General features: G+C 34.7%; 2 protein-coding genes across 2 annotated transcripts; both read left to right on the top strand.

Moving 5' to 3' along the window:
- The first annotated feature begins 1,295 nt into the window (after window positions 1–1,295).
- On the top strand, window positions 1,296–1,886 carry LOC111918987 (uncharacterized). The gene has a single exon (XM_023914600.3). It carries the CDS (start codon window positions 1,371–1,373, stop codon window positions 1,812–1,814), a length of 444 nt encoding a protein of 147 aa, XP_023770368.1. The 5' UTR covers window positions 1,296–1,370; the 3' UTR covers window positions 1,815–1,886.
- A 220-nt stretch (window positions 1,887–2,106) lies between these two features.
- Window positions 2,107–4,220, top strand: LOC111918977 (embryogenesis-associated protein EMB8). The gene is made up of 8 exons (XM_023914591.3): window positions 2,107–2,587; window positions 2,664–2,792; window positions 2,902–3,033; window positions 3,133–3,275; window positions 3,371–3,468; window positions 3,547–3,641; window positions 3,746–3,799; window positions 3,897–4,220. The coding sequence occupies exons 1-8, from the start codon at window positions 2,150–2,152 to the stop codon at window positions 4,083–4,085; spliced, it is 1,278 nt and encodes a 425-aa protein (XP_023770359.1). The 5' UTR covers window positions 2,107–2,149; the 3' UTR covers window positions 4,086–4,220.
- The last annotated feature ends 7,045 nt before the right edge of the window (window positions 4,221–11,265 follow it).

Below are 11,265 nucleotides of genomic sequence, written 5' to 3' on the forward strand. Positions count from 1 at the left end.
AGAAAAACTAAAGATTTGAGGGTTTATTTGGAAACATTTAAAAGATTGAATGTTTATTTTGAAAAAAATACAAAGTTGAGGGCCTTTTCGCAAAAGAAAAAACGAGGTCTTTTTCAAATAAAAAATAAATTTGAGGTTTAATCTGGAAATAACACAAAATATAAGTTTTTTTTTTTAAAGATTAATCCAAGTTTTAAAATCATTTGCCTACTGAGCTTAAAAATAAATTGAGGTTTAATGTGCAATTAAAAACAGTATGAAAATATACAACATAATGTTTAATTTACAAAATTTAATGTGTGTCTAAGAATATATGTGTTCAATAGTTTTAAACAATACACAATTAATCTAAAATAATATTAGATTTTACCAAGTCTGCTTGATGCCTTGATGCACCTGGATTCATGAATAACAGTGACAAATCTGTCCAGAAAAGCCCACTTTCTTTTTCTTTAAATGAGCCGTAAAGCTGATTTTAGGAGCCCAAAAAAATTCTATGAATTCCAGCAGCCTAATGTTGTTTAAAACACACACCCATCGGTTTTCTCTTCTTTGACGTATGGCGGAGAAAAAAAAAGAGGATGAAAACTTGATAGTTAATCGATACCAAATTTAAAAATTTAGCGACTTACAATGCAAAAAAAAAAAAAAAAAAAAAAAAAAGAAAAACGAATAGTTTGTTAGCCCATTAACCAAACTTTCTTTTATTATGAATTTTAATTGTTATATAGTGATTTCTAAATCTCATTGTTATTATTTATTTTCCTTCTTACACATATATGTGTAAGCCGTTTTAGAAAAAAAAATTGCGTTACTAATATTTTTTAGTAACTAAATGTGATTGAATTAATAATATTACATCATGTCAAATATTTTTTATTTAAATAATTAATAAGTTTAAAACTTTTTTCTTCCTTAGGAATTTCCACAACAACGTTTATCAACCAAACATTTTATATAGTAATTACTTTTGTCCTTTCAAATTGCTCATTCCTTCAACATACATTGCTCGCTCTTTCAACTTTACAAACAAACATATTTTGTTACCTAAAAGAAATAGATGTCAACTGCATAAAAATGTTTACAACATGATATATAACTGGATGCAATCAAGCTAGCCACGCCACCCCACTTTAATTATTTCTTTTTTCAGTTAGACGACCAACCAAATCGATGCAATAGGCCATATCCATCCAATTAGGTGAACCAACCCTTTCAAGTTTCAAAATGATTCCATTTGTAGCTCATCTACTCCTTTCTCCTAACAAAACTATATATGCATATTAAACCTTCATTCTTCACTCCAAAACTCTAAGCTCACAACATCACAAAAGAAAAGAAAAAAACTTCATACCAATTTCTTCGAGGAAATGGAAGCACAGAGAGCCGGAGCCGAGATCGTATATGGGTCCGAAGAGTGCTACAGTCACTCAATCGAGCTCCTCAAGGAGCTTGGTTTCCCTAGAGGCGTTCTTCCACTTAAAGACCTCCAAGAATGTGGTCGGGTTCGAGAGACTGGGTTTGTTTGGATGAAGCTAAAGGCTCCGTACGAACACTTCTTTGAGCAGACTAATACACGTGTCAGTTATGATACAGAGGTGACTGCGTACGTTGAAAAATGTAAGATGAAGAAAATGACTGGGATCAAAAGTAAACAACTCTTAATGTGGGTGCCTATTGTTGAGATGAGTATGGAAGATGCTAATAGTCACAAAATATATTTCAAGATTCCGGTTGGGATTGGAAAATCCTTTCCTATTACAGCGTTTATGACCGAAGAGGAGAAAAAAAAGTACATCGAGGAAGGGATATGATATATCTTCTTTACGATACATTTTGTGTTGTTATATTTCTTATTGGTTGTGAAAGAATATAAATTATATTTATGTTGGTTATTAAAAACATTTATGTTATGAATCTAAAGCATCGAGGAAGTGATATGAGATATTTTCTTTACAACACATTTTGTCTTCTTATATTCTTTTATGGTATGAATCTAGTCATTTTGTCTATTATCTATTATGGAAACACGAAAAAGGTTTATGTGGCTGTTCAAATATAACTTAAGTTTGTATTTTGTACCACGTTTATCATATACCGTATATTATAATATGATAAGTCTGGTCACTTCGTGAGCTATGATGGACACATGATTTCTAGGAATCCTCCAATAATGGCGATAGTAGCTCCAAATCTCATCACCCAGTCGCTATTCGCCAATTCTCTAAAGCTCCGGCAATCGCGCGTTAGACGACTACCTGCAACCATGGCGACTCCCGTCGCTGTTACAGGAACGACGGCGGATCAATTCAAAGACCATCACCCGTCGCTGGAAGTTCTGGGCGGAGCTTGTGACTCCTTCTGTCCAATTATCAAGACTCATTTGGACCGTCCGTACAATTCCTTTCCGGTATTCGGGTCAAACTGCCACCTCGAGACCATATTCGCCGCTTTCTTCCGAAAAATCCCCGATGTGAAGTTGAAGCGCGAGTGCCTCAGGACCCAAGACGACGGAACTGTCACCCTCGATTGGGTCTCCGGCGATACCCGCAACTTGCCGGAAACCTCCCCTATCCTACTCTTACTCGTCAGTCCACATTTCCCCTCTTCAAATTCAACTTTCTAAATGCAAACCCACCATTCATTGAGTACTAATTTTGCAGCCTGGTTTGTCGGGAGGAAGTCAAGATGCATATGTACGGCATATGCTGGTGAGAGCAAGAAATAGAGGGTGGCGCGTGGTGGTATTCAACAGCCGTGGCTGTGCTGATAGCCCTGTTACCACACCTCAGGCATGTTTATGTTTATGTTGAACTTGAACAGTTTGAAGTACTTGATCTATTGAAAAATGGTTATCGCCATTTATACAAGGACTCTATATTCCCATTTATCCTTATGCAGATGTATTCGGCTTCATTTTTGGGAGATCTTGATGAAGTGGTAGGACACATTACTACCAGGTACCCTAAAGCCAATTTATACGGCACTGGTTGGTCCATGGGAGCAAACATTCTTGTTCAATATTTGGGGAAGGTAGAAATTCATTCTACCATTTCTGTTTCTTTGAATTTACAGATCGAAGAAGCTACTGTAATACAAAAAAAATGTGTGTTCTTACTTCTTACATTGCAGGAGTCTGGTGCAAGGAGATTTTCTGGTGCAGTTTCCATGTGTAATCCTTTCAATTTGGTTATGTCGGATGAGGATATATGCCAAGGGTTTAGCAGAATTTATAACAGATCTCTTGGAAAGGCTTTGGGTGGCATTTTAAAGAAGTATTCATATTTCATGTTCCATCCTTTCGTTATTGTTCTTGAATGTTTATAAATTGGTGTTCATGTGTTTAGAGATTTTATGTCTTTCTTTGTAGGCATCTTCCTCTGTTTGAAGACATTGGAGGCGATTACAATATCCCTTTGGCTGCAAATGCAGAAACTATCCGGGAGTATGATGAAGGACTGACTCGAAGTATACATATATAAATGTTGAATTACCCATTTTACCCTTTATGAGTTTTTCGTTTTAAATCCCTTGAACACCATGCAGTTTCGTTTGGGTTCAAGTCAGTGGATGAGTATTTGCAGAAGTCATGCAGCGCAGATCACATAAAGAACGTTCAAACACCTTTGCTTTGCATACAGGCAATCTTTCTTTTTATCCTGATATTTTCTTTTATCGTTTTTATCGAAAAAAAATGTGATCTTTGATCTATACTAAGAACTTAAAAGATTTGTGTGATTTACAGGCAAGAAATGATCCAATAGCACCTGATAGAGCAATACCTCGTGAAGATATAAAGGTACGATTAAACAAACAAACAAAAAAAACATGTTGATGTTGCAAACTTGTTGTTCATCATATGTTAATTAACAGGTGTTGTTGTATATGTTGTTCAGATGAACCCTAATTGTTTGCTGATAGTTACACCTAAAGGAGGTCATTTAGGGTGGGTTGCAGGTGAAGATGCTCCTTTAGGATGCCCATGGACTGATCCCATGGTCATGGATTTCCTGCAACATCTTGAAAATGAAAAATCAGGCATACAAGAAGCTACTAATAGCCTGCTACAGCCACTAGAGGCATAGATTTGATTCATTGGCCACAATTTGTACTTAGTTGATTTAGATGTTCTTTTTTAATGTTACAATGTAATTAATACATTGGTGTGTATGTAATACATAACTACTTTTGATTGAGGTTATATATTTTGGATACAAGAAGTCAAGAAGATGCAATATCATAAGATGGCGATAAATATTGTGTGTTTTATGCATCAAGGGGCCGATGATACCATTTTGTCACACCTTCTTGGATTATGTCATAGACTCATAGCTATATTGGGTTTTTGTTTTTTGAAAATATCTTCTAGAAAACAGATCCATTTAGCTAGTTATGTATCATTAATCATTTAGTTTATTACAAGTCACTTGCTTATTTGTGAGTTTGATTTTTATTCCCGTCTGGTTTGGTTATTTCGTATTATTGTGGTATATTTATCTTTCATTTAAGGAATTTTTCCATTGTTTTGTAAAAGCGAAAATAAAAAGAAAGTGTTTTGGTTTATTGGTTTGTTGTATTTGACAAAAGGTTCTAAATAACGTTTGACAACAAGGTTAAAGTTAAGTCATTATGAGTGTGACGACCCAGAATTTCTATCTTGTAAAATCAATCAATTCAATCAAAAGTCAGACTTGTTTCTGTTACCTTTTTGCTTTGTTAAGGGTATATTTGAGAGTTTTTAAGCCTAGTACACTTAATGATTGTGTGTTAGGAAGTGTTAACTCGAGTTCTTAGAGTTGCAATCAAGCCGGAAACTTAATCAAAAAGGAGTTCATGACCGTGAACATCCTCCATATATATATGAAATGGCTCATTTTCTTCACTTATTCAATTCTATCTGTGAATCCACCCCATTCTCTCTCAACTTTCTTCAACCGAGAACACTCCAAAGGCTTCCAAAAAGTAAGTATCTCATCCCTTACTTGTTCATACCTAGAAACACTTGGTTCCTCACATGAAACAAGCACCAAAATGCAAGATCTTCAAGAGTTCACGGCCGTGAACCCTTCATGTAGCCGTGAACCCTTTAAAGATGCATGATAGGACCGTGAACTCTCTTTTGGCCGTAAACCCTTCATAAGATCATGCTTGAGCCGTGAACACATCATGTGTTCTATGGCCGTGAACCCTCCCAAGGCCGTGAACACATCCTTGTGTGGTCGTGAACTCCTTTCAATCAATCATATGTGATTGTAACACTTCATTGCAAGTGTTTCCTAGTCCTTAAGGATGTTTCCCTTACATGATTAGTTGTTATATACACTAATTGTATACATATATGTGTCATTATATGCTTAATAGGATCCGTTTGTGCTCAAGACTTCACTTGGCATACTTAGCATCCTATATCGATCTTTCATTTGAATCACTCACTACAGGTAAGTTCATACCCCCACAACTACGCTTTTAAATACTTTTAAATGATTTTAGGGGGGGGGGGGGGGGGGGGATACAAGTATAACACAATGAAATTGTGTTAATCATTTACATGTGAAAACAACATTCAAAAGGATTTCTTATACTCAAACTTATTGAAAACTCTTTTTTTAAAGCTTTTATAAACTTCTTTTATATCAAATCATATCCGTTTACCTATTTACGTATAAGTATGCTTTAATGGACTTAGGACTATTGCTAGATACCTTAACTCCTGTCCCTTATTTGGTTGTGGGCTTAGGGTAGGATTACTAGTCCGAATGTTGGCTAAATCATAGTTATACTTATTAAATACATATATGAATATTAAACCCATTTTTAAGGATTATACTTAACTTAGTTGCTTGGTAAGTAATTGAGTCTTTTCTAAACACCAGTAACATTCAAACAATCATACTAGTAAACTATAATAGGTATGGTTTAGAGGATTACTACTTACTATTTCTAGAACAATGAAACTTACATGAATCAGTTCAAACATACTATAACTAGAATAAGAAGGAACATACTATAACAAGAACAAAAATGAACATATTATAAACTAAAACAAGAAGGAATATAATAATACAAGAACAAGATAACATTAACGTGAGTCACTACTTCATGGCATAACAATATACTGTTGTGTCACGTTTTGTAACCAGAGTCTCCTGGAGGGAGAGCGTGAGTTTGTGTATAGATCTATACATGATTGACCATCATACACCTTGCTATTAGCTGCAGTGGGACATGCAGGTCTACGAGTGACAAATGTCATACCATTTCGATGTCTTTGGAACGTCGTGTTTTATACCAGTCAATGAAACATGGTTATAACCTCATCACATTTTACCTTAATTAAACAAATTAGTTTTAAGGTAGTTAGTACTTCAGTAGTCACTTTATACAATACTACTATACATCCTAATTTTCCCATTACATTCATATAGTGATCTTCTCACATAAAAGATAATGTAAACTATTTTCTAGTAATGATAGTCATATACTTGGGAAAACATTCATTTATACTATTACAAGTACAAACATACATTACATCAAATTTTAAAGATAAACAAACATACAAAACAGTTGAGTCTTGGTAAAAGACTACTTTTAGTAGAAAATATAGGACTTTCTAGGAAATATACAAACATTTACATCAAAACACTTACAAACATTTTTATCAAACTAATGCAAACATTTGACACAAAAATACTTATGAACTCACCAACTTAAATGCTGATCTACGCTTTCAAAATAACTTGTATTCTCAGGTCACCAGTAGACAGGTACAGATGACCAAGTTTTGAGAAGATGGAGCACTTTCAGACTCATCTTTTATTTTTGATATATATATATATATATATATATATATATATATATATATATATATATATATATATATATATATATAATTTGGTGTCTTGCAAATACATTCAGAACATACTTGTATTAATTATATTATTAATGCAATGGATGATATTGTTGCTTGTTTTACTATTATGCATTGTTATGATATTGAACATGACGTCCTACGCCCCCGAACGTTTTCACCATTCTGGTTTGGGGGTGTGACAGCGAGCCTTGGCTCGCCATGACATTTTTTCAAGACATGACTATTTTATATACATTAAATAAGATAAATCATATAATTATTGAATTTTATCAAATATATCAAGTTTTTAGAAGTGTTATATTAATATTTAATATACAAAGTTAACAAAAACTCAATTATTTTAGGTCAAATTAAAAAAACAAAAACAAAACGCGCCTTGAAAAAACTTGTGCCATAATGTGATAAGGCGCGCATTGACATGTTATTTAGGTGTCACACTTATCAAACCCGATTTAGCCGTTTTCGTAACGGTTACACCACGCTTCGTGCCATGACACGCCTTAAGGTGCGCTATGACACGTTTTTTAGAACCATGATTTGACATGTTATAGACAAGATATATGGGCTTTTAGTTGTTGTGATATGATCAAAACTTATATTTTGATTTTTTATTAAAATATTATGTACAAGAGTATCAAGACCTTGAACAGTTTTGGTTAAAATATGTTTTTAATGTATTTTTCTTTTGCTCTTAATGTAATAAGAAAATTTGAAATATAAAAAAAGATCTCTATTAAGAGACATTAATATAGTAATCTTTATTTTGTAGATTTTATAGTTAGTTTTGACATCATCTATGTAGGGAGATTGTTAGGATTGAACATTGATGATGTTTAAGACTACTACACTTAAGTTGCCATGTCGAGTAAGCAGTTGACTAAATTTTGTCTTAATGATAGAATCAATATAGATTGTCTAGCCAGTTTGGGTTAAGTTGACAGGGTTGCCTAACAATGGACAAATTATTTACATTTAAATACAAGTTAATTTAGACGTTATTTTAATAACTTGAAAGGATAAAAACTATACTTTGTGTAAACATTTGATATTTTTTATATACAATTTACAATTAATAAAATAACATATTTTGTCTAAAAAACACTATTAAAGATTTAAAATGATATATTTGATTCGAAACGTACACCATTTACCCATAAAAGAATCAATATATGATGTATCAACATATAAGAAAAGTATATGATATGAGAAGGTGGAATTACTTTTTTCTATGCCGTATATTATTATTATTTTCATGATTAATTGTATGTAATAAATAAAAACAATAAATAAAAACACATGAAACAAATTATAAAAATTAAAAAAAAAAAATCAAAACTATGTTATCTTTCAAATCAAGGATCATTTTTGCCATTACAAAAAAAAAAAAATACATATGTTAATCCTTACTAACAGAATCATACAATAAATTCAATTTATCAAGCTATCCTCATGTCTAAGAAATTCAATCCAAAATGATTAAATTTTGAAAAAGACATACACTACTATTACTCTAATTATTCATCAACCAAGTGTATTCCAACTGAATTTCCGTAATATAATTTATTCTTCATTCTATTTTACAATATTCTGTTCTTTAAGTCACTGGAAAAGTATCATATTTCAATCTGGTAAAACTTGTAAATAAATTTTATAAATTTATGTGTTTTAGCTTTAAACTCGTTCTAGAATTTTTTTTTTTTTTAATTTTTTTTTTGTTTGTTTTTTTGTGATGAGCTAGATGTAATTATAAATTTTGAATAGTTAGATGCCCATATGTAGCTGGTAAGAAATATTTGAAGTAAAAGGTCTAACCAATCGATTTTTTCATGAATAATGTAGTAAATGTGTGGTGAGAACATTTCCTCACTCCTAATCACAATAATCAATTGCTATTATCCGGCTAATACTCAAATGAATTAACGTGAAAAATGTTTTTTTATTTCGAAATGTGTCGTTTACTAGTGTTTTTCTTAACAAAAACGACAACTTTTGTAACGTTCCAAAAATAAGACCCAAAATTTTTATTTTAAAATTCATAAAAGAGTAATCTAAAACATTGTAATACAACCAAGATGGATCAAAATGTATCACTACATCATAAAATATCAGAGTAAATCACAAAATGCGGAATGAGGTGGTGTGTGCTTTGCAGTCGTCCCAGACTCTTCCATTTCTAATCAGAAGTACCTGAAACATAAACTAAAAACCATAAGCACAAAACTTAATGAGTTCCTCAAAATACAACATACCATACATAATAAACACATACTGGGCCCCGCCCTTCATCAAGCCTCGCCCGACATCGAGTCCCACCCGGCCTCGGGCCCCGCCCCGCATCGAGCCCCACTCGTTTTACAGATCTATCAATCATTAGGCCTCGTCTGGTACACATATAAACATATAATCATACTAACACATGCGATAATCACAAAGACAATAGCATACAATGCAGTCATCGAGCCTCGCCCGACATCGAACCCCGCTCGGTATACATATCAATACATACACATGCAAAAGTCACACAAACATCTAGCATCCTAACATAATAAACCATAGGTCGGCATTGGTGCCTTCGACCCGCTAAACACAGTGATGAAACTCACCTCAAGCTACTAAGCCACTCAGATAAATCTGTCTGGTGGTCCGATAAAATCCTTGCACTATCATCATAAAATAACATCCAATTAATAATTGGATTCCAACCCATAACTAAGAGACTAAAATAGGGTAAAAGACCATTTTACTCTTTACCTAACTTGGCCCAAGACCAAGGCCCAAACCAACTACTCAAAGGCCTAATTCCAAATGGTCACCCAAATCCCAATTATGGCCTAATCTTCCAAATTAGGCCCAAATCCCTTCGTGGTCCTTCAACCAAAAGAACCCAATATAATAACATCAGCCCAAAGATAGAAATCTGATGGCCAAACAAGATTCTAATCTCCTAAGGTCCAAACATGGGCCCACAATCGAGAAGCCCAAATCTGAAGCCCATCTACCGAGTACGTAGGGGCGTACTTAGTTCGTACGCTTAGCGTACACCCTTTAGGGCCAGTACTCGCATCATACCAGCTTGGTATGCCCAACGTACTCCTCGGTTATCCAACCTACTTCATTAAGCACTTAATCCATTGAGACTTCAAGCCAAACTCTTAGATCTGATTCTATAAGACAACTTATCACGTAAGGTTGGCAACTTTACACATATGTGTGGCTTAATGGGGCTCAAGAGCTCAAATATAGCTTAACAAAGGTCTTAACACATGCATGGTTCAAGATACACCATAAAGCTTGCATTTTTATGAACAAGGGGACCAAAAGAAGCCTAGATCTAACACCAATACTTCTGGAGTGAGTCAAGAAGCTCATCAATCACTCCAAGGACTCAAAATGCATAAAATAACTGTAACAACCCAAAAATACGACCCAAAAATTTCATTTTTCAATATAACCAAAAACTATAATCTGAGTGTCATATCATAAAACCATACGTGATGTATCCCAAACATGATAAAAGCACTATGCGGAAAAACTGTATCATATCTATGTCATACCAAAATCAAAGAAATTAAATCAACTCCCAGGATAAAAGCTGAAGCTATGGTGTGTGCGATGCCATCATCCCGAGCTCTTCCCTCTGCTTGCGGAAGTACCTGAAACCAAAACTGAAACTGTAAGCACGAAGCTTAGTGAGCTCCCCCAAACTACCACATACCATACAATACATATATAAAGCACATACTGGGCCTTGCCCACTGCATCAGACCAAAGTCTGGAACTAGCTGCATCGGACCGAAGTCCGGAACTGTCTGGGACCTTGTCCCCTGCATCGGACCAGAGTCCGAAACTAACTGCATCGGACCGAAGTCCGGAACTGACTGCATCGGACCGAAGTCCGGAACTGACTGCATCGGACCGAAGTCCGGAACTGACTGATCATGGCATAGCATAAAACATAACAACTATTATAAACACATAAACTGCATACTGCATCGGAACAGAGTCCGGAACACATAACACAAACATGCTTGTATCACAAAGACATCAAGCACTCTAACTACTGCATCAGACCAAAGTCCGGAACTACTGATAATTACACGGGCCGGCATTGTGGCCGTAGACCCGCTCATACTGAAAGGAAACTCACCTCGTGAACTGGCTGCTGAGTGTATGGCTCTGGAACCTAACTGCTACTGCTCCGGTATCTCCCCGGCTACAAGTTCATAAACACACTCAATCAAATACTAAACACTGAACTGGGTAAAATGACTCTTTTACCCTTGGTCAAAGTCAACTCTCGGTCAAGGTCAACTCTCGGTCAAAGTCAACTCTCAGTTGACCTGACTCGCCGAGTTGGGCCGCCAACTCGCCGAGTCCCTATTCTCACTCCTCGA

Source organism: Lactuca sativa, chromosome 3 (assembly GCF_002870075.4).
Source record: "Lactuca sativa cultivar Salinas chromosome 3, Lsat_Salinas_v11, whole genome shotgun sequence".
NCBI classification, from domain to species: Eukaryota; Viridiplantae; Streptophyta; class Magnoliopsida; order Asterales; family Asteraceae; genus Lactuca; species Lactuca sativa.

Excerpts from the sequence above, each read along its gene's own strand:
- LOC111918977 (XM_023914591.3), top strand. The coding sequence starts at position 2,150 with ATGATTTCTAGGAATCCTCCAATAATGGCGATAGTAGCTCCAAATCTC. Across the intron at positions 2,588-2,663 it reads CCCCTATCCTACTCTTACTC|CCTGGTTTGTCGGGAGGAAG; the intron begins GTCAGTCCACAT and ends CTAATTTTGCAG. Across the intron at positions 3,469-3,546 it reads TGATGAAGGACTGACTCGAA|TTTCGTTTGGGTTCAAGTCA; the intron begins GTATACATATAT and ends AACACCATGCAG.
- LOC111918987 (XM_023914600.3), top strand. The coding sequence starts at position 1,371 with ATGGAAGCACAGAGAGCCGGAGCCGAGATCGTATATGGGTCCGAAGAG.